The 21862-nt window shown below is 44.2% G+C and overlaps 2 protein-coding genes and 2 pseudogenes across 2 annotated transcripts; 2 read left to right on the top strand and 2 right to left on the bottom strand.

Annotated features, from left to right (window-relative positions):
- Positions 1 to 796: 796 nt before the first annotated feature.
- LOC139000372 (zinc finger protein 418-like) lies at positions 797 to 7187 on the bottom strand. Its single transcript, XM_070402599.1, has 2 exons — positions 7123 to 7187; positions 797 to 2660 (listed from the first exon to the last, which is right to left on the bottom strand). The coding sequence occupies exons 1-2, from the start codon at positions 7154 to 7156 to the stop codon at positions 838 to 840; spliced, it is 1857 nt and encodes a 618-aa protein (XP_070258700.1). The 5' UTR covers positions 7157 to 7187; the 3' UTR covers positions 797 to 837.
- Positions 4375 to 7107, top strand: LOC139000181 (heterogeneous nuclear ribonucleoprotein A1 pseudogene; annotated as a pseudogene).
- Positions 7188 to 12196: 5009 nt separating the features above from the next.
- On the bottom strand, positions 12197 to 21659 carry LOC139000370 (zinc finger protein 418-like). The gene is made up of 3 exons (XM_070402597.1): positions 21453 to 21659; positions 20405 to 20531; positions 12197 to 15592 (listed from the first exon to the last, which is right to left on the bottom strand). Exons 1-3 carry the CDS (start codon positions 21483 to 21485, stop codon positions 13770 to 13772), a joined length of 1983 nt encoding a protein of 660 aa, XP_070258698.1. The 5' UTR covers positions 21486 to 21659; the 3' UTR covers positions 12197 to 13769.
- LOC139000179 (heterogeneous nuclear ribonucleoprotein A1-like) lies at positions 17311 to 19246 on the top strand (annotated as a pseudogene).
- Positions 21660 to 21862: the final 203 nt, after the last annotated feature.

Raw genomic sequence — 21862 nt, 5'->3', positions numbered from 1 at the left:
GAGTGTCCCAGTGATTCCTAGGAAAATATGGGCAGCAGTGTAAATTTGCAAAAAACTGATGAGCTAAGTTCTGAACCATACGGTTCCCCCAAGGGAAAAACGTTTGAGACCCCATAAAAGTGTTTCACCTCAACATGCTTGGAAAGCCCTGATCTCCTTATAAACTAACCGATACAGTAAATAGAACACCCCAGATTAAAGAAGTCTTCAGAAAAAGCCTTCATTATTTTAAAACCAAAGAGACATGAGACTGGCATTTCTTCCATTGATAACTTAGGCACGCAATAAATTCATCATTAGCATCTACGGAGAGTGTGTCCCTGAAAATGGCAGGCCCTCTGCAACATTATGTTTACTGGGGCCAACAGTAATGAGTCCTATGTGGCAACACAAGACAGGGAAACAAGTAAGAACCAAGGGCTCAGGTATTCCTCATTTTCGTTGACAAATCAGACAATAGACATAGCTTCCCTGCCACAGGAGGATGGTGATTGCTGCCATCTGTAGAGACCTTATAGGTGGTTCAGGTGAAATACCTTCAGCAACAGAAATGTGCAGTGACATAGATCTGGCAGGACATCTCTGTATGTTAGAACGTGCAACATAATTACATAGAGTTCCAACATAAAAACACACACATAGAACAGCAAAAACACTTATGGGAACTTTACAAAAGATAGGTGATTAAATGTATAGGATATAATTCAGAAAAATGAGGATTAACAAATTTTCTTGTACTATTGTTAACTTCTAACTAAGAAACTACATTTCCTACACATCTAAGAAATTTCTCTAGTGGAGAGCAAATTTAGAAATTTGGCTGAGAGATACCTCATATTAATTGCATTCATAAGAGCTTTCTCCATTGTGAACTCTCTGATGATATTGGAGACCACTGATACTTTTAAAACATTTCCCACATTCAGTGCATTTATAAGGCTTTTCTCCCGTATGAACTCTCTGATGATAACGAAGTTTAATGCTCCGTGCAAAAGATTTTCCACATTTACTGCATTTATAAGGCTTTTCTCCAGTGTGAATACGCTGATGACAATGAAGGTATCTAATAGTGGTAAAAGATTTTCCACATTCACTGCATTGATAAGGCTTTTCTCCAGAGTGAACTCTCTGATGATATTGGAGACTACTGCTATGTGTAAAAGATTTTCCACATTCACTGCATTGATAAGGCTTTTCTCCGGAGTGAACTCTCTGATGATATTGGAGACTACCGCTATGTGTAAAAGATTTTCCACATTCACTACATTTATAAGTCTTTTCTTCAGTGTGAACTCTCTGATGACTACGAAGATAGGTGTTCGTGGTAAAAGATTTTCTACATTCACTGCATTGATAAGGCCTCTTTCCAGTGTGCACTCTCTGATGACAACGAAGATTAGTCCTAGTGGTGTAAGCTTTCCCACATTCACTGCATTTATAAGGCTTTTCTCCTGTATGAACTCTCTGATGATAATGAAGGCTATGGCTCCGTGCAAAAGATTTCCCACATTCACTGCATTTATAAGGCTTTTCTCCTGTATGAACTCTCTGATGACGACGAAGAGAATCACTCCGTGTAAAAGATTTCCCACATTCACTGCATTTATAAGGCTTTTCTCCTGTGTGAACTCTCTGATGAAAATGAAGGGTAATGCTCTGGGTAAAAGATTTTCCACATTCACTGCATTTATAAGGCTTTTCTCCTGTATGAACTCTCTGATGACAACGAAGGCTAGTTTTCAGGGTAAAAGATTTCCCACATTCATTGCATTTATAAAGCTTTTCTCCTATATGAACTCTCTGATGCTCACGAAGGGCAGTGCTTCGTGCAAAAGATTTTCCACATTCACTGCATTCATAAGGCTTTTCTCCTGTATGAACTCTCTGATGATAACGAAGGGCATTGCTTCGTGCAAAAGATTTTCCACATTCAATGCATTTATAAGGCTTTTCTCCTGTATGAACTCTCTGATGATAACGAAGGCCAGTGCTCCGTGCAAAAGTTTTCCCACAGTCACTGCATTCATAAGGCTTTTCTCCAGTGTGACCTCTCTGTTGATAATGAAAGCTAGAAAATTTGGTGAAATATTTTCCACATTCAGAGGACCCAAAACACCCACTTCCAAGTTGGACACCTTTTTCCTGAATAAATGTGTGGGTGCAACTAATGTCTCTCTTACATTCTTTTTTACTGTAATATTTTTTTCTCCTTTGATACGTCATCCCACATGTGGAAATTGCAGTTGGACTGTCCCTGGTCTGAACAGCCTTTAGGTGCAGATGTCCTGACCCCATACGGACACCCTGCCCAACCTCCCCGCATGTGAAATGATTCTGGGACACATTGAAATTGCAGCTGTTTGCAAGTGAGATCCTCTCCACACCTCTAATGAAAGTCTTCTCTGTCTCATGCTGCTGCTGAAATTTTCCACAGAAATAAAATCGTTTATCACACGACCCACACCTCAATAGTATCTGTCTGTGTTGTGTTCCCTGCAGCTCCATCACGTGGAAAATGTTTCCCAAGACCACCCCACAACCCTCACAGGGGTGGCTCTTGCGGGATGACAAGGCTAACTTGGGATTCCTTGCCTGTGACACTCTTACTGAAACCTTCTGTTCAGTCGTTGCCTCCATAATTTCTGCTCCACAGCAGCAACCTGTTCAAAAGGAAACGTAGGTAAAGTGCATGTTGACCTGATAAAAACATAATATCTTCACCACAGTTGTTTATGTCACAACTGGATATGATTCCATACAATGATTTTCAAGATAAGTAAGTTAGCTACTCAGGAAATGGCTGTTATATATAACATGGCCCAAAAGGTTACTGGATGATCAAAATCTCACCAAGGGAGGACAGAAGCATAGGCTGGCACAAAAAGAAGAGAGGCTGTGTCTGCTCGTTACTACTCCACAAATGGCTTCCTTTAGGACCTTTCATGCTGGCGATATGAGTCTGTATAAAATAATTTCAATGTGCTCAAACCCATAAAGTATCAATCATAGGAAAGAATGTGATGCTCAGCGTCAATATAATACGTGTGTACTCTAAAGCTCTGCAGGCATGCCACAACACTGGAGTGCAGTAAAGCCGAGATGTGTGATAGAGGTAGAGGTGCAAAGTTTAGAGAGGTTCAGGTTATCCATGGGCTGGGAATCCAAGTAGAATGATCACTATTAAAACTGAGTCATAGGCAAAGTTTCAACCTTAAGCAAGAAGAAGAAGTGGGTGAGAAGTGGGCAATGGTAACAAAACATTTTTGTTGTTGAACAAAATGGCTTCCTAGTTATGAACGTAAAAGAGCCCAGGCATGAAAAGCGCCCTGAGTCCTTCTCCAAGGCAAGACTGCCTCTGGGTCTACCCTGTCATTGATAAAGTCATGCTTCTCCTGTGATGCACAAAAGATTTTGCCTCTTAAATCCAAGTTGAGCCAAAGCATGAGATAAATGATGCAAATCTTAAAAGAAAAAGTAAAATGAGGTATGGTCAGCACTGTGGTAGAACAACAAAGCACAAGTGAGATCACAGGCAAAAGACCTATGTGAGTGACATCAGCAAGATGGCAGAATCAGAGACAGAGAATCTTTCCCCATCCCAGAGTAAGTGGACAGCTATCCATGAAAAAAAATCCCACAGGAAATGGGAATAAGAGTACCATGAAGACAAACAGTAATACAGAATACCAAATAAGGACAACTGCATAGAAAGGATGACAGGAAACAGGGTGAGCAAACACATTTAAAGATATCTAAGTTCAAAAAAACGGTTAATAACTAACTAACTAAGGAAGTAAATAAATACAGGAAGGAAGGAAGCAAGGGTTAGCCTTAGCTGGTTTGCTCAGTGGATAGAGTGTCAGCGTGCGCACTGAAAGGTCCAAGGTTCTATTCCACTCAAGGGCACATGCGCAGTTTTTTGTGGGTTCTGTCCCAGTAGGGGGCATGCAGGAGGGTGCTGATCAGTGACACTTTGTCATCATTAATGTTTCTCTCTCTCTCCCCCCGCTTCCTCTCAGAAATTAATAAAAATGTGTTTTTTATTTAAAAGAGGGTCAGCCCTAGCCAGTTGGGCTTAGTGGATTGAGCATCTGTGTGTGAACTGAAGGGTCCCAGGTTTGATTCAGGTCAAGGGCACATGACCGGGTTGCAGGCTCAGTTCCAGCTTGGGGGGAATGCACAAGGCAGCCAATTAATGATTCTCTCTCATCACTGATGTTTCTATCTCTCTCTCCCTCTTTCTTGCTGTCTGAAATCAATAAAAATATATTGTAAATAAAAATTAAAAAGAGAGATACGCTCCTTAGATCACTCCTTTCTGCCGGTGAACGCCGCGGAGTAAGTGTCGTTGGAATTTCCCCTGTTGCTGTCATCATGTCTAAGTCTGAGTCTCCCAAAGAGCCGGAGCAGCTGCGGAAGCTCTTTAAAGGTTTGAGCTTTGAAACAACTGATGAGAATCTGAGGAGCCATTTTGAGCCATGGGGAATGCTCACGGACTGTGTGGTGATGACAGATCCAAACACCAATCGCTCCAGAGGCTTTGGGTTTGTCACCTATGCCACTGAGGAGGAGGCGGATGCAGCCATGAACGCAGGGCCACACAAGGTGGACGGAAGAGTGGTGGAACCAAAGAGGGCTGTCTCGAGAGAAGATTCTCAAAGACCTGGTGCCCACTTAACTGTGAAAAAGATTTTTGTCGGTGGTATTAAATAATACACTGAAGAACATCCTCTAAGAGATTATTTTGAACAGTGTGGGAAAATAGAAGTGATTGAAATCATGACTGACCGAGGCAGTGGCAAAAAGAAAGGCATTGCTTTTGTAACCTTTGACGACCATGACTCTGTAGACAAGATTGTCATTCAGAAATACCATACTGTGAATGGCCACACCTGTGAAGTAAGGAAAGCTCTATCTAAGCAAGAGATGGCTAGTGCTTCGTCCAGCCAAAGAGGTCGAAGTGGTTCTGGAAACTTCGGAGGTGATCGTGGAGGTGGTTTTGGTGGAAACGACAACTTTGGTTGTGGAGAAAACTTCAGTGGTCGAGGTGGTTTTGGTGGTAGCCGTGGTGGTGGTGGGATGGTGGCAGTGGGGATGGCTATAATGGATTTGGTACTGATGGTGGTTATGGAGGAGGCAGCCCTGGTTACTCTGGAGGAAGCAGAGGCTATGGAAGTGGTGGACAGGGTTATGGAAACCAGGGCAGTGGCCATGGCGGGGAGTGGCAGCTATGACAGCTGTAACAACGGAGGAGGCGGAGGCGGCTTTGGTGGTGGTAGTGGAAGCAACTGCCTCCTGCACACTCCCTACTGGGGATGTGCCCGCAACCAAGGTACATGCCCTTGATTGGAATTGAACCTGGGACCCTTGAGTCCCCAGGCAGATGCTCAATCCACTGAGCCAAACAGGTTAGGGCTCTCATCAACGTTTCTAACTCTCTATCCCTCTCCCTTTCTCTCTGGAAAAGATCAATAAAATATATTTTTTTAAAAAATAAAAAATAAAAGAAATAAAAAAGAATCATAAACAATAAAACCCAAGGGAATAAATTCAACCAAAATGTGAAACATCTGTACAGGGACTACTATAAGACAGTGATGAAAGGAATGAAAGAAAACCCAAATCAGTTGAAAGACAAGCTTATTTGGGTTTTGACTTCTGTGCATGGACCATGAAGTTTCAACTGCACTGTACATGCGCACCTGCACGTGGTATTTTGCGGAAGAGCCACGCTCAAGGGGCCAAAGAGCCGCATGTGGCTCGCGAGCAGCAGTTTGCCGACCACTGGGCTAGGATAACACAAGATATCTTGAGCAAGAAGAAAGCTGGTGGCATCACACTTCCTGACTTCAATTTATTACAAAGAGAAAGCAAGCAAACGGTGTGTTGCTGGAGAAACACAGACACATATCAACAGAACAGAACAGCAAACAAACAAACAAAAAAAACTCAGGCACATACTTTTAAGTAATCTTTGACAAAGCTGCAAGCCACAGAAGGGAAAGATAGTTTCTTCAATGAATGGTGCTGGTATAAACGGACATTCACGTGTAAAACAAAACTGGAAAGCACTGATAAAATCTAAGCCAACTGTATGACAGAATTAAATGTCAGCGCTAAAACTTAAAACTCCTCAGGACAATATAGAGAAAAAGTTCTAGAGGTTTGTTTTGAACAGGATTTTCTGAATGTGACACCAACCACCGCACAAAATAGAAAACATAAACAGTCCACACTGCCACAAATAAAGAAAATAGCATCTTCACGGAACAACAGCAACAAACAACATGAAATGAAAGGCAATCTAGAAAACAGAAGAAAATACTTGCAAACCATATGAAGGAATCTCTTGGAGATATTGTGGATTCGGCTATGATCAGCACAATAAAGCGAATATTGCGATATAGACAGAAATTCACACAAAGAGTTGCAGTTCCCCGGGAATAACGAAGGTATGTTAATACTATAATGCAGGCTAATAACAATGCAATGACTCTGCCTCAAAAGCAAAGTCCATATAACTTCATTAACAATATTTAATTGCTAAGCACTAGTACCAAGCATCTGAGCTTGCTAGAAACATGGTGGCATTAGACCTGCTGAAACCAGGGTTGCCAAACACAAAACATGGATATTGTAGAAAAGCAGGTGTGGGAGCCATATCTGCAAAGCACAATTAAGCACATGAAAAAATATGTGTTCCTGTATGTCATAAGCAATTAATATATAAAATATACAAGGTATTCCAAAGACTCTTCAACCAAAAGATACAGTTAATAAACAGGATAAGGATTTAGAGGCAATTCTTCAAGAAATATGTACAAATGACCGACAAGAACATAGAAAATGCTTTCCTCAGTGATCAAGGTAGAATCCCTTAGGCTTCCTGCAACACTACCAACCACAAGTCCTTCCCTGTGAGTTTAGTGCAGCGGGGAGTATTGGGACTTCAGGAATAGAAGGGAGCAGCAGAAACAGACCAACCCTCCCCAGGACAGCAATTACCCAGGAAACTGGAAAATCCAGCAGTTCCACAGTCTACACGGGAGGACAGAGCACACCCTGGGGGATGGAGTCTGGGAAATCGAAAAGCCAGGTCACAGGTGAGAGTGAGGGTCTTACCCAGGGAGGATACAAGTTCAAAGTTCTCCAGCATCACATTCAGGTACAGCTGTCTCTGACCCTCATCAAGGAGCCTCCATTCCTTCCTGGAGAAGTACAGGGCAATGTCCTCAAAGGTCACGTCAACCTGTCAGAATTGAGGCAATTGTAACCAGAGCTGCCTTTCTGAGGACCATTAATCCTACTCCTTTATACATCTTCCCCCCTCAACCTCCTCCAGGGCACCGGGTTAGTGTGGACTCCAGACCCTAATGCCAGTGCAGGCTGCTCTCTCATCACAGTCCCATTACTCACTGTGATTGCCCTCAGCAGAGCAGCTGGGTTGGGCGGGAAGTTTTAAGGGAGGGGAAGAAAGGGGAGGGGAGTGGAGATGAGGAATGTGGGGGGAGGGGTGGGGAGGGTAGATATCAATGGCATTCATGGTCTGGGCAATGCCTGCAGGGCCCCAGCCTTCCTGCCAAGCAACACCACTGCAGTCTCCTAGATCCTGCCTCCAAGACAAAGCCAAGCGTCGGTTTATGCTTCACTTTAAGTCCCCACAGCAGGTCCCGGGACCATCAGCTCACACTTCCTCCAGATGTGCTCACCACTGGGTAATGTTCATCCCCTTCCCATGTTCAGACCCCAGGTTCACTCCCTCAGCTCTGCCCCCTTCCTGCTCCAATGCCACTGGATCTCGCTGGACTCACCCATGAACCTGGCATATGGCGTGCAGAGAGCTTGTCTCCCAGCCGGATCCAGGCCCACCCCAGGCCCCTGATGGACCCACAGCCGGGAAAGCCCGAATGAGTCTGTGCCGTCCTCCCTGCAGGCTCTGATCTTTCCGTCAATTCTCACAGCCACATCCTCAGGGACCTTCAGATGCAAGTCACCCCCGTCCTCTCTGCCCTGCACTTGCTGTGTCCTCAGAAGCCACAACAGCCCTCTCTCCCCTCCGCCTTCCTCACGGTCCTCCACGCGGGACTGAGCTGCAGGACGGGACAGGCGCCCTCCCCAGGCTGTGGTGTCTGTGTGAGGAGGCGGTGAGGGCCTGGGGGATCGAACTCACCTCAGCCCGTCTCCTCGGCGGGGGCGCCGCCATTGCCCTCTGTGGGCTGAGCGGGGCGGGAGTAGAAGCCGCTGCGGGAGTGGCGGTCCCTGTCCCGGCCCTGGAGTGGGTCCTGGTGGCAACTCCGAGCTTCAATCCCAAGTGTGAGCTGTGGGCACCACTGGAGGTTCCGACCACGGGCTGTGAGGCGGGGAGCACCGCTCTCAGGCCTTCTCCCCCGGACTGTGCGACCAGGAAATCCTAAGCGACTGAGACAGAGGCTTGAAAAGACAAAACCTCGCCACGAGGACTATAGTCCCGCCCTTCAGAGGCGGCCAAACGGAAATGCCTTCTCTGAGCCCCCATTGGCTCAGCCTGGTGGCATTCCATGCGAGGCCTTGTGGGTAATGTAGTTTTCCCGCTCCAAATCCAGGATCCGGTATTTCTGTTGACCAAAGGACTGGATATAGGGGCAAACAGCCCAAAATACAACAAGTATACTAAGGGTCCTCTAGCGGCTTCAGGGGAGGTGATGTCTGGGGCAAGTTTCTTTTTCAGGCACCTGTGTGGCAGGTTTTGCATATCTTTCTTAAGGACCTGCTCTTTCTGAATGGCAAGGCACTGTTTATTCATTCATGACTTTTGGCATGTGTCTCCTTCAGCTCATTTGTAGCAGGGGGAGGTGCCTCAAGTCTCTAAATTGATCTAACCTGCCTCCATTGAATCCTTCATACAAAGTTAATGTCACAAAACAGGCAATCATATTTAAGAGCATCTGCTTCTGATGCCACCGGAAGTGTCAGCTCTGCCTGGTCTGCAGTGTGGATAAGATGTCCAAGGGACATGTGAAAAAATGCTCAAAGTGACTTATCATCAGAGAGATGCCAATTAAAGCAACAATTAGCTATCACCTCACCACTGTCAGAATGGCTGCCATCAGCAAATAAACAAAGCACAAGTGCTGGGGAGGATGTGGAAAAAAGGGAACCCAGATCACTGCTGGTGGGAATGCAAACTGCTACAGCCATTATGGAAATCAGTTTGGAGTTTTTGCAAAATATTTGGTATGGAACTGCCATTTGATCCAGTGATTCTACTTCTAGGAATATATCCTAAGTAACCTGAAACAATCAAGTAGACAGTATGCACCCCTCTGTTCATAGAAGCACAATTTACAATAGGAAAGGTCTGGAAACTGCCTAGGTACCCATCAGTAGATGAGTGGATAAAAAACTGGTATATTTACACCCTGGAATACTATGCAGCAGTAAAAAAAAAAAGCTCTTACACAGTATGGAGGGACCTGGAGAGGGACCTGTCACACAGTATGGAGGGATCTGGAGAGCATCAAGCTATGTGAAATCAGTCAGTCAGAGAAGACAGTATCACTTGATTGCACTCACATTTGGAATGAACAAAAAACTGATGGAGTGGATTCAGAGACATGGAAGCATGGAGATTACTGCAGAATCTCAGAAGAAAAGTTGGGGAGGGTAAAAAGAAACATCCTCAGGTAAGGATTAAAAACATGCACACACACAATGAAAACAAAGTCACCTGGGCCTTGAGCATTTTCTTCTGTTCTCTGAAAGCAAGGGCAAAGCTCTAGCTTGCTGGGTTCTGGGTCTGCTCTACATTTCTGTTTATAAATCTGTCTTCAGTCAGTTGTGTTCCTGGAAATGCTGATACTCCTCCATGTAACGTTCTCCTGCTTCACATGAGTCCATTGCTTTTGGTGTTGTTGTAAGAAAATGTCCAAACCTGTGGAGACTTTTTCTAAGTGTCTTTGACCCAAGTTGGCAATATATGCCAGGAAGCAAAATAACAATAGGTTATATAATGCTCAGAAGACCGGCAGTTTTGCACCTTTTTTATACATTAGATTCAAAGGAAAAGACATAAGGGAGTTACATGAAATTCACTGGTGATAAATTAGAGTGGGGGGAATGCGGAGGGAAATCTCTAGGATTGAATAAGAAGTAAAAAAACAATTTTAAATGTTCTCCAACAGTTAACACTTAATATTTGATACAACAACAATAATAATTGCGGACCTGAGGTCTTCTGTGTTTGGAGATTGTGCCTTAGGAGTCTGTAAAAAAGGAAATTTCCCAGAAAATCCAAAGATATGTGTTCTAGATGCAAAAAGACAATAGACACACTCAATAAGCTAAAGATTGACCTTTGCAAAGAAACAAAACAAAACAAAAAACAAACAAAAAAACAAAAAAAATGAGGCTAGGGGATATCTACCCCTGTGACTTACATTTACTTAAAAAGTTTTAACTTAAAACCATCATAGGTGGTTACTTTTGGCATGAGTTTGTAGGATTTACCATGCAATGCCAGGCTACCTAAGCTTGCTATATTTACTATACCATCATTTTTGTCCATATTGTGGTGTTAAAACCTATAGGATCAGAAGAGAAATCACAGACTGGTGTATTTCCTTTGGGACCCATTGCTGACATCCTCCTGAACATAATGCCCCCAGTTTTGCTGGTGACCCTTTATTTGGTTTCCTAGAAGTATTCACTCTTCAGGTCAAGAAAGCCTTAGGTTCTAAAAGTCGACCAGGTATTTGTAAGGACAAGAAGAAGGTATTTCTGGTTTTTTTTTCTGTGACCTTCTATAATTTATGAGAAGCACTTGCTAATTAAACCCCCAAATTACCGTCTCCTCTAATTCAAAGAACTCATCTGTTCAAACTGCAGAACGAGATAAGCTACTTTTAAGGCTAAATCCTTACATACCCCTCCTTCCTGCTGTTTGTTGTTATACATCAAGGATAACTCACACCAAGGAGTCTCTAGTTAGTAGAAAGTTTCCTCCCCTTCACCCTTCAAACAAGCCTCTTTTGAACTCTTCATACCTTTTTCTCCGGTCATATTTTATAGGCTGGGGAAGAAACTGATAAGACACCTCCCTAGAACATCTGCCAGACTGTCTCCTGGAAACCAAACAAACTGTAACTTTTAAGGACAGCCCCCCCCCCCCTTTTTTTTTAAAATATATTTTATTGAATTTTTACAGAGAGGAAGGGAGAGAGACAGAAACATCGATGAGAGAGAAACATGGATCAGCTGCCTCCTGCACACCCCCTACTGGGGACATGCCTGCAACCCAGGTACATACCCTTGACCAGAATCGAACCTGGGACCTCCAGTCCGCAGGCCGACGCTCTATCCACTGGGCCAAACCAGTTAGGGCAGAATGTATAGTTTTGATATAATAGAAGTATAGAGATAAAGGAAAAAGCTAAATTGACAAACTGAAGGGTTTGTGTAAGTTGCAGAGGAGCTGTAAAGAATTAGAGGTGAGGAAATAAAAATAGTGAGAAGGGATATAAAGAATGAATATAATAGGAAGAAAAATATGGGAGTAGGAACACTTAAGAGTAATTGTAAAAGTTTTAAGAATGTTTGTCTTTTGGTTAAAGAATATTGCCAAAACTCATAAAACATGAGGCAGAACATATGATCAGCGGTTTTAAGACAGACACACACACAGCAAATATACATCTGAGAAAAGACTCACCATAAATTTCTAGAAAAAATACAATCCAACAGTGAGGTAGCATAAGCATACAAAATAAAATGTTTAAATAAATAGTTAACTAAACAAAATATTCTCTAGGATGTGGAGAATGTGTATTCCACACACACTGCTGGAAGAAAATGTAAAAAAGTACAATCAGTTAAGGTTTATTTATTTTTTAAAACAATCTTTTTTTTTTTTTTTTTCAGTTGATCAGCAGCCTAGCCAGGATCTCTAGCCAAGTTCTGTATTTTATTGTCTTATTACATCTGTATTTATACCAGTTGATTTTTTTTTAAATATTTTAATAATTTTTATTTCTTAAAGTATTACAAAGAGTATTGCATATGTCTCCTTTTTTTCCCCCCCTTGATATTCCCCCGGCCCCTACCCCCCGCCCCCCCCCGCCCCGTGTCTTGTGTCCATTGGTTAATCTTATATGCATGCATATAAGTCCTTCAGTTGGTCTCTTAATCCCCCCCCCCCGAAACCCTCCCCAGGCTTCCCACTGTAGTTTAACATTCTGTTCAATGTTGCTCTGCTTCTGTATCTACCCCTGTTCATCAGTCCATACTGGTCCCCTTTATTTGTCCCAACCTCACTGGAGTAGTCTCAACCTCACCAAGGCCGTCTGAGCCTCACCAGGGCCGTTTCAACCTCACTGGGGCCGTCCCTACCTCACGGGGACGGTTTCAACCTCACCGGAGTCGTCCCTACCTCACGGGGGCCGTTTCAACCTCACTGGGGTCGTCCCTACCACACCGGGGCCGTTTCAACCTGACCGGGGTTGTCCCTACCACACCGGGGCCGTTTCAACCTGACCGGGGTAGTCCCTACCAGACCGGGGTCGTCCCTACCTCACGGGGGCTGTTTCAACCTCACCGGGGTTGTTCCTACCTCACGGGGGCCGTTTCAACCTCACCGGGGCCGTCCCGACCTCACCGGGGTTGTCCCTACCACACCGGGGCTGTTAAAACAATCTTTATTACTTTTTAGCATACCAGAGAGCTCGGCTATTGGTTGAGTCACTCCATTCTTAGTGAGACATGCTCATAGGCATTAGGGCACAGGGCCCCCTGCAAGACCTGGGCAAGAGATTTACCTCACACGTACTGGCATCGCTTGCAAACAGGAAAAAAAATTCATGCTCCCAGACATACTTGAGGTTGTCCTAGCTACACTCTCTTTGGAGTGATCTCCGTGTCTCAACGCACCCATCTTCACATGAGAAGTAGAGTGTCCCAGTGATTCCTAGGAAAATATGGGCAGCAGTGTAAATTTGCAAAAAACTGATGAGCTAATTTCTGAACCATACGGTTCCCCCAAGGGAAAAACGTTTGAGACCCCATAAAAGTGTTTCACCTCAACATGCTTGGAAAGCCCTGATCTCCTTATAAACTAACCGATACAGTAAATAGAACACCCCCGATTAAAGAAGTCTTCAGAAAAAGCCTTCATTATTTTAAAACCAAAGAGACATGAGACTGGCATTTCTTCCATTGATAACTTAGGCACGCAATAAACTCATCATTAGCATCTACGGAGAGTGTGTCCCTGAAAATGGCAGGCCCTCTGCAACATTATGTTTACTGGGGCCAACAGTAATGAGTCCTATGTGGCAACACAAGACAGGGAAACAAGTAAGAACCAAGGGCTCAGGTATTCCTCATTTTCGTTGACAAATCAGACAATAGACATAGCTTCCCCGCCACAGGAGGATGGTGACTGATGCCATCTGTAGAGACCTTATAGGTGGTTCAGGTGAAATACCTTCAGCAACAGAAATGTGCAGTGACATAGATCTGGCAGGACATCTCTGTATGTTAGAACGTGCAACATAATTACATAGAGTTCCAACATAAAAACACACACATAGAACAGCAAAAACACTTATGGGAACTTTACAAAAGATAGGTGATTAAATGTATAGGATATAATTCAGAAAAATGAGGATTAACAAATTTTCTTGTACTATTGTTAACTTCTAACTAAGAAACTACATTTCCTACACATCTAAGAAATTTCTCACATTTATACTCTAGTGGAGAGCAAATTTAGAAATTTGGCTGAGAGATACCTCATATTAATTGCATTCATAAGGGCTTTCTCCATTGTGAACTCTCTGATGATATTGGAGACCACTGATACTTTTAAAACATTTCCCACATTCAGTGCATTTATAAGGCTTTTCTCCCGTATGAACTCTCTGATGATAACGAAGTTTAATGCTCCGTGCAAAAGATTTTCCACATTTACTGCATTTATAAGGCTTTTCTCCAGTGTGAATACGCTGATGACAATGAAGGTATCTAATAGTGGTAAAAGATTTTCCACATTCACTGCATTGATAAGGCTTTTCTCCAGAGTGAACTCTCTGATGATATTGGAGACTACTGCTATGTGTAAAAGATTTTCCACATTCACTGCATTGATAAGGCTTTTCTCCGGAGTGAACTCTCTGATGATATTGGAGACTACCGCTATGTGTAAAAGATTTTCCACATTCACTACATTTATAAGTCTTTTCTTCAGTGTGAACTCTCTGATGACTACGAAGATAGGTGTTCGTGGTAAAAGATTTTCTACATTCACTGCATTGATAAGGTCTCTTTCCAGTGTGCACTCTCTGATGACAACGAAGATTAGTCCTAGTGGTGTAAGCTTTCCCACATTCACTGCATTTATAAGGCTTTTCTCCTGTATGAACTCTCTGATGATAATGAAGGCTATGGCTCCGTGCAAAAGATTTCCCACATTCACTGCATTTATAAGGCTTTTCTCCTGTATGAACTCTCTGATGACGACGAAGAGAATCACTCCGTGTAAAAGATTTCCCACATTCACTGCATTTATAAGGCTTTTCTCCTGTGTGAACTCTCTGATGAAAATGAAGGGTAATGCTCTGGGTAAAAGATTTTCCACATTCACTGCATTTATAAGGCTTTTCTCCTGTATGAACTCTCTGATGACAACGAAGGCTAGTTTTCAGGGTAAAAGATTTCCCACATTCATTGCATTTATAAAGCTTTTCTCCTATATGAACTCTCTGATGCTCACGAAGGGCAGTGCTTCGTGCAAAAGATTTTCCACATTCACTGCATTCATAAGGCTTTTCTCCTGTATGAACTCTCTGATGATAACGAAGGGCATTGCTTCGTGCAAAAGATTTTCCACATTCAATGCATTTATAAGGCTTTTCTCCTGTATGAACTCTCTGATGATAACGAAGGCCAGTGCTCCGTGCAAAAGTTTTCCCACAGTCACTGCATTCATAAGGCTTTTCTCCAGTGTGACCTCTCTGTTGATAATGAAAGCTAGAAAATTTGGTGAAATATTTTCCACATTCAGAGGACCCAAAACACCCACTTCCAAGTTGGACACCTTTTTCCTGAATAAATGTGTGGGTGCAACTAATGTCTCTCTTACATTCTTTTTTACTGTAATATTTTTTTCTCCTTTGATACGTCATCCCACATGTGGAAATTGCAGTTGGACTGTCCCTGGGCTGAACAGCCTTTAGGTGCAGATGTCCTGACCCCATATGGACACCCTGCCCAACCTCCCCGCATGTGAAATGATTCTGTGATACATTGAAATTGCAGCTGTTTGCAAGTGAGATCCTGTCCACACCTCTAATGAAAGTCTTCTCTGTCTCATGCTGCTGTTGAAATTTTGCACAGAAATAAAATCGTTTATCACACGACCCACACCTCAATAGTATCTGTCTGTGTTGTGTTCCCTGCAGCTCCATCACGTGGAAAATGTTTCCCAAGACTAGCCCACAACTCTCACAGGGGTGGCTCTTGCGGGATGACAAGGCTAACTTGGGATTCCTTGCCTGTGACACTCTTACTGAAACCTTCTGTTCAGTCGTTGCCTCCATAATTTCTGCTCCACAGCAGCAACCTGTTCAAAAGGAAACGTAGGTAAAGTGCATGTTGACCTGATAAAAACATAATATCTTCACCACAATTATTTATGTCACAACTGGATATGATTCCATACAATGATTTTCAAGATAAGTAAGTTAGCTACTCAGGAAATGGCTGTTATATATAACATGGCCCAAAAGGTCACTGGATGATCAAAATCTCACCAAGGGAGAACAGAAGCATAGGCTGGCACAAAAAGAAGAGAGGCTGTGTCTGCTCGTTACTACTCCACAAATGGCTTCCTTTAGGACCTTTCATGCTGGCGATATGAGTCTGTATAAAATAATTTCAATGTGCTCAAACCCATAAAATATCAATCATAGGGAAGAATGTGATGCTCAGCGTCAATATAATACGTGTGTACTCTAAAGCTCTGCAGGCATGCCACAACACTGGAGTGCAGTAAAGCCGAGATGTGTGATAGAGGTAGAGGTGCAAAGTTTAGAGAGGTTCAGGTTATCCATGGGCTGGGAATCCAAGTAGAATGATCACTACTAAAACGGAGTCATAGGCAAAGTTTCAACCTTAAGCAAGAAGAAGAAGAAGTGGGTGAGAAGTGGGCAATGGTAACAAAACATTTATTTTGTTGAACAAAATGGCTTCCTAGTTATGAACGTAAAAGAGCCCAGGCATGAAAACCGCCCTCAGAGTCCTTCTCCAAGGCAAGACTGCCTCTGGGTCTACCCTGTCATTGATAAAGTCATGCTTCTCCTGTGATGCACAAAAGATTTTGCCTCTTAAATCCAAGTTGAGCCACAGCATGAGATAAATGATGCAAATCTTAAAAGAAAAACTAAAATGAGATATGGTCAGCACTGTGGTAGAACAACAAACCACAAATGAGATCACAGGCAAAAGACCTATGTGAGTGACATCAGCAAGATGGCAGAATCAGAGACAGAGAATCTTTCCCCATCCCAGAGTAAGCGGACAGCTATCCATGAAAAAAAATCCCACAGGAAATGGGAATAAGAGTACCATGAAGACAAACAGGAATACAGAATACCAAATAAGGACAACTGCATAGAAAGGATGACAGGAAACTGGGTGAGCAAACACATTTAAAGATATCTAAGTTCAAAAAGACGGTTAATAACTAACTAACTAAGGAAGTAAACAAATACAGGAAGGAAGGAAGCAAGGGTTAGCCTTAGCTGGTTTGCTCAGTGGATAGAGTGTCAGCGTGCGCACTGAAAGGTCCAAGGTTCTATTCCACTCAAGGGCACATGCCCAGTTTTTTGTGGGTTCTGTCCCAGTAGGGGGCATGCAGGAGGGTGCTGATCAGTGACACTTTGTCATCATTAATGTTTCTCTCTCTCTCCCCCCGCTTCCTCTCAGAAATTAATAAAATATGTTTTTTTTTTAAAAGAGGGTCATCCCTAGCCAGTTGGGCTCAGTGGATTGAGCATCTGTGTGTGAACTGAAGGGTCCCAGGTTTGATTCATGTCAAGGGCACATGACCGGGTTGCAGGCTCAGTTCCAGCTTGGGGGGCATGCACAAGGCAGCCAATTAATGATTCTCTCTCATCACTGATGTTTCTATCTCTCTCTCCCTCTTTCTTGCTGTCTGAAATCAATAAAAATATATTGTAAATAAAAATTAAAAAGAGAGATACGCTCCTTAGATCACTCCTTTCTGCCGGTGAACGCCGAGGAGTAAGCGTCGTTGGAATTTCCCCTGTTGCTGTCATCATGTCTAAGTCTGAGTCTCCCAAAGAGCCATAGCAGCTGCGGAAGCTCTTTATAGGTTTGAGCTTTAAACAACTGATGAGAATCTGAGGAGCCATTTTGAGCCATGGGGAATGCTCACGGACTGTGTGGTGATGACAGATCCAAACACCAATCGCTCCAGAGGCTTTGGGTTTGTCACCTATGCCACTGAGGAGGAGGCGGATGCAGCCATGAACGCAGGGCCACACAAGGTGGACGGAAGAGTGGTGGAACCAAAGAGGGCTGTCTCGAGAGAAGATTCTCAAAGACCTGGTGCCCACTTAACTGTGAAAAAGATTTTTGTCGGTGGTATTAAATAAGACACTGAAGAACATCCTCTAAGAGATTATTTTGAAAAGTGTGGGAAGATAGAAGTGATTGAAATCATGACTGACCGAGGCAGTGGCAAAAAGAAAGGCATTGCTTTTGTAACCTTTGACGACCATGACTCTGTAGACAAGATTGTCATTCAGAAATACCATACTGTGAATGGCCACACCTGTGAAGTAAGGAAAGCTCTATCTAAGCAAGAGATGGCTAGTGCTTCGTCCAGCCAAAGAGGTCGAAGTGGTTCTGGAAACTTCGGAGGTGATCGCGGAGGTGGTTTTGGTGGAAACGACAACTTTGGTTGTGGAGGAAACTTCAGTGGTTGAGGTGGTTTTGGTGGCACCTGTGGTGGCGGTGGATATGGTAGCAGTGGGGATGGCTATAATGGATTTGGTACTGACGGCGGTTATGGAGGAGGCGGCCCTGGTTACTCTGGAGGAAGCAGAGGCTATGGAAGTGGTGGACAGGGTTATGGAAACCAGGGCAGTGGCCATGGCGGGGAGTGGCAGCTATGACAGCTGTAACAACGGAGGAGGCGGAGGCGGCTTTGGTGGTGGTAGTGGAAGCAACTGCCTCCTGCACACTCCCTACTGGGGATGTGCCCGCAACCAAGGTACATGCCCTTGACTGGAATTGAACCTGGGACCCTTGAGTCACCAGGCTGATGCTCAATCCACTGAGCCAAACCGGTTAAGGCTCTCATCAACGTTTCTAACTCTCTATCCCTCTCCCTTTCTCTCTGGAAAAGATCAATAAAATATATATATATATATATATATATATATATATATTTAAATATATTTTATTGATTTTTTACAGAGAGGAAGGGAGAGAGATAGAGAGTTAGAAACATCGATGAGAGAGAAACATCGACCTGCTGCCTCCTGCACATCTCCCACTGGGGATGTGCCCGCAACCCAGGTACATGCCCTTGACCGGAATCGAACCTGGGACCTCTCAGTCCGTAGGCCGACGCTCCATCCACTGAGCCAAACAGGTTTCGGCAAAAAATATATTTTTTTAAAAAATAAAAAATAAAAGAAATAAAAAAGAATCATAAACAATAAAACCCAAGGGAATAAATTCAACCAAAATGTGAAACATCTGTACAGGGACTACTATAAGACAGTGATGAAAGGAATGAAAGAAAACCCAAATAAGTTGAAAGACAAGCTTATTTGGGTTTTGACTTCTGTGCATGGACCATGAAGTTTCAACTGCACTGTACATGCGCACCTGCACGTGGTATTTTGTGGAAGAACCACTCTCAAGGGGCCAAAGAGCCGCATGTGGTTCGCGAGCAGCAGTGTGACGACCACTGGGCTAGGATAACACAAGATATCTTGAGCAAGAAGAAAGCTGGTGGCATCACACTTCCTGACTTCAATTTATTACAAAGAGAAAGCAAGCAAACGGTGTGTTGCTGGAGAAACACAGACACATATCAACAGAACAGAACAGAAAACAAACAAACAAAAAAACCTCAGGCACATACTTTTTTTTTTTTTTTTCTTTTTTTAAAATTAATAAATCTTTATTGTTCAGATTATTAGAGTTGTTCCTCTTTTTACCCTCAGGCACATACTTTTAAGTAATCTTTGACAAAGCTGCAAGCCACAGAAGGGAAAGATAGTTTCTTCAATGAATGGTGCTGGTATAAACGGACATTCACGTGTAAAACAACAAAACTGGACAGCACTGATAAAATCTAAGCCAACTGTATGACAGAATTAAATGTCAGCGCTAAAACTTAAAACTCCTCAGGACAATATAGAGAAAAAGTTCTAGAGGTTTGTTTTGAACAGGATTTTCTGAATGTGACACCAACCACCGCACAAAATAGAAAACATAAACAGTCCACACTGCCACAAATAAAGAAAATAGCATCTTCACGGAACAACAGCAACAAACAACATGAAATGAAAGGCAATCTAGAAAACAGAAGAAAATACTTGCAAACCATATGAAGGAATCTCTTGGAGATATTGTGGATTCGGCTATGATCAGCACAATAAAGCGAATATTGCGATATAGACAGAAATTCACACAAAGAGTTGCAGTTCCCCGGGAATAACAAAGGTATGTTAATACTATAATGCAGGCTAATAACAATGCAATGACTCTGCCTCAAAAGCAAAGTCCATATAACTTCATTAACAATATTTAATTGCTAAGCACTAGTACCAAGCATCTGAGCTTGCTAGAAACATGGTGGCACTAGACCTGCTGAAACCAGGGTTGCCAAACACAAAACATGGATTTTGTAGAAAAGCAGGTATGGGAGCCATATCTGCAAAGCACAATTAAGCACATGAAAAAATATGTGTTCCTGTATGTCATAAGCAATTAATATATAAAATATACAAGGTATTCCAAAGACTCTTCAACCAAAAGATACAGTTAATAAACAGGATAAGGATTTAGAGGCAATTCTTCAAGAAATATGTACAAATGACCGACAAGAACATAGAAAATGCTTTCCTCACTGATCAAGGTAGAATCCCTTAGGCTTCCTGCAACACTACCAACCACAAGTCCTTCCCTGTGAGTTTAGTGCAGCGGGGAGTATTGGGACTTCAGGAATAGAAGGGAGCAGCAGAAACAGACCAACCCTCCCCAGGACAGCAATTACCCAGGAAACTGGAAAATCCAGCAGTTCCACAGTCTACACGGGAGGACAGAGCACACCCTGGGGGATGGAGTCTGGGAAATCGAAAAGCCAGGTCACAGGTGAGAGTGAGGGTCTTACCCAGGGAGGATACAAGTTCAAAGTTCTCCAGCATCACATTCAGGTACAGCTGTCTCTGACCCTCATCAAGGAGCTTCCATTCCTTCCTGGAGAAGTACAGGGCAATGTCCTCAAAGGTCACGTCAACCTGTCAGAATTGAGGCAATTGTAACCAGAGCTGCCTTTCTGAGGACCATTAATCCTACTCCTTTATACATCTTCCCCCCTCAACCTCCTCCAGGGCACCGGGTTAGTGTGGACTCCAGACCCTAATGCCAGTGCAGGCTGCTCTCTCATCACAGTCCCATTACTCACTGTGATTGCCCTCAGCAGAGCAGCTGGGTTGGGCGGGAAGTTTTAAGGGAGGGGAAGAAAGGGGAGGGGAGTGGAGATGAGGAATGTGGGGGGAGGGGTGGGGAGGGTAGATATCAATGGCATTCATGGTCTGGGCAATGCCTGCAGGGCCCCAGCCTTCCTGCCAAGCAACACCACTGCAGTCTCCTAGATCCTGCCTCCAAGACAAAGCCAAGCGTCGGTTTATGCTTCACTTTAAGTCCCCACAGCAGGTCCCGGGACCATCAGCTCACACTTCCTCCAGATGTGCTCACCACTGGGTAATGTTCATCCCCTTCCCATGTTCAGACCCCAGGTTCACTCCCTCAGCTCTGCCCCCTTCCTGCTCCAATGTCACTGGATCTCGCTGGACTCACCCATGAACCTGGCATATGGCGTGCAGAGAGCTTGTCTCCCAGCCGGATCCAGGCCCACCCCAAGCCCCTGATGGACCCACAGCCGGGAAAGCCCGAATGAGTCTGTGCCGTCCTCCCTGCAGCCTCTGATCTTTCCGTCAATTCTCACAGCCACATCCTCAGGGACCTTCAGATGCAAGTCACCCCCGTCCTCTCTGCCCTGCACTTGCTGTGTCCTCAGAAGCCACAACAGCCCTCTCTCCCCTCCGCCTTCCTCACGGTCCTCCACGCGGGACTGAGCTGCAGGACGGGACAGGCGCCCTCCCCAGGCTGTGGTGTCTGTGTGAGGAGGCGGTGAGGGCCTGGGGGATCGAACTCACCTCAGCCCGTCTCCTCGGCGGGGGCGCCGCCATTGCCCTCTGTGGGCTGAGCCGGGCGGGAGTAGAAGCCGCTGCGGGAGTGGCGGTCCCTGTCCCGGCCCTGGAGTGGGTCCTGGTGGCAACTCCGAGCTTCAATCCCAAGTGTGAGCTGTGGGCACCACTGGAGGTTCCGACCACGGGCTGTGAGGCGGGGAGCACCGCTCTCAGGCCTTCTCCCCCGGACTGTGCGACCAGGAAATCCTAAGCAACTGAGACAGAGGCTTGAAAAGACAAAACCTCGCCACGAGGACTATAGTCCCGCCCTTCAGAGGCGGCCAAACGGAAATGCCTTCTCTGAGCCCCCATTGGCTCAGCCTGGTGGCATTCCTTGCGAGGCCTTGTGGGTAATGTAGTTTTCCCGCTCCAAATCC

The sequence above is a fragment of the Myotis yumanensis genome, unplaced genomic scaffold (genome assembly GCF_028538775.1).
Source record: "Myotis yumanensis isolate MYYU_CA2020_CCGP unplaced genomic scaffold, mMyoYum1.0.hap1 SCAF_23, whole genome shotgun sequence".
Taxonomy (NCBI): domain Eukaryota; kingdom Metazoa; phylum Chordata; class Mammalia; order Chiroptera; family Vespertilionidae; genus Myotis; species Myotis yumanensis.
Note: the sequence above shows the minus strand (reverse complement) of the source record. Positions and strands in the feature narration are given on the sequence as shown.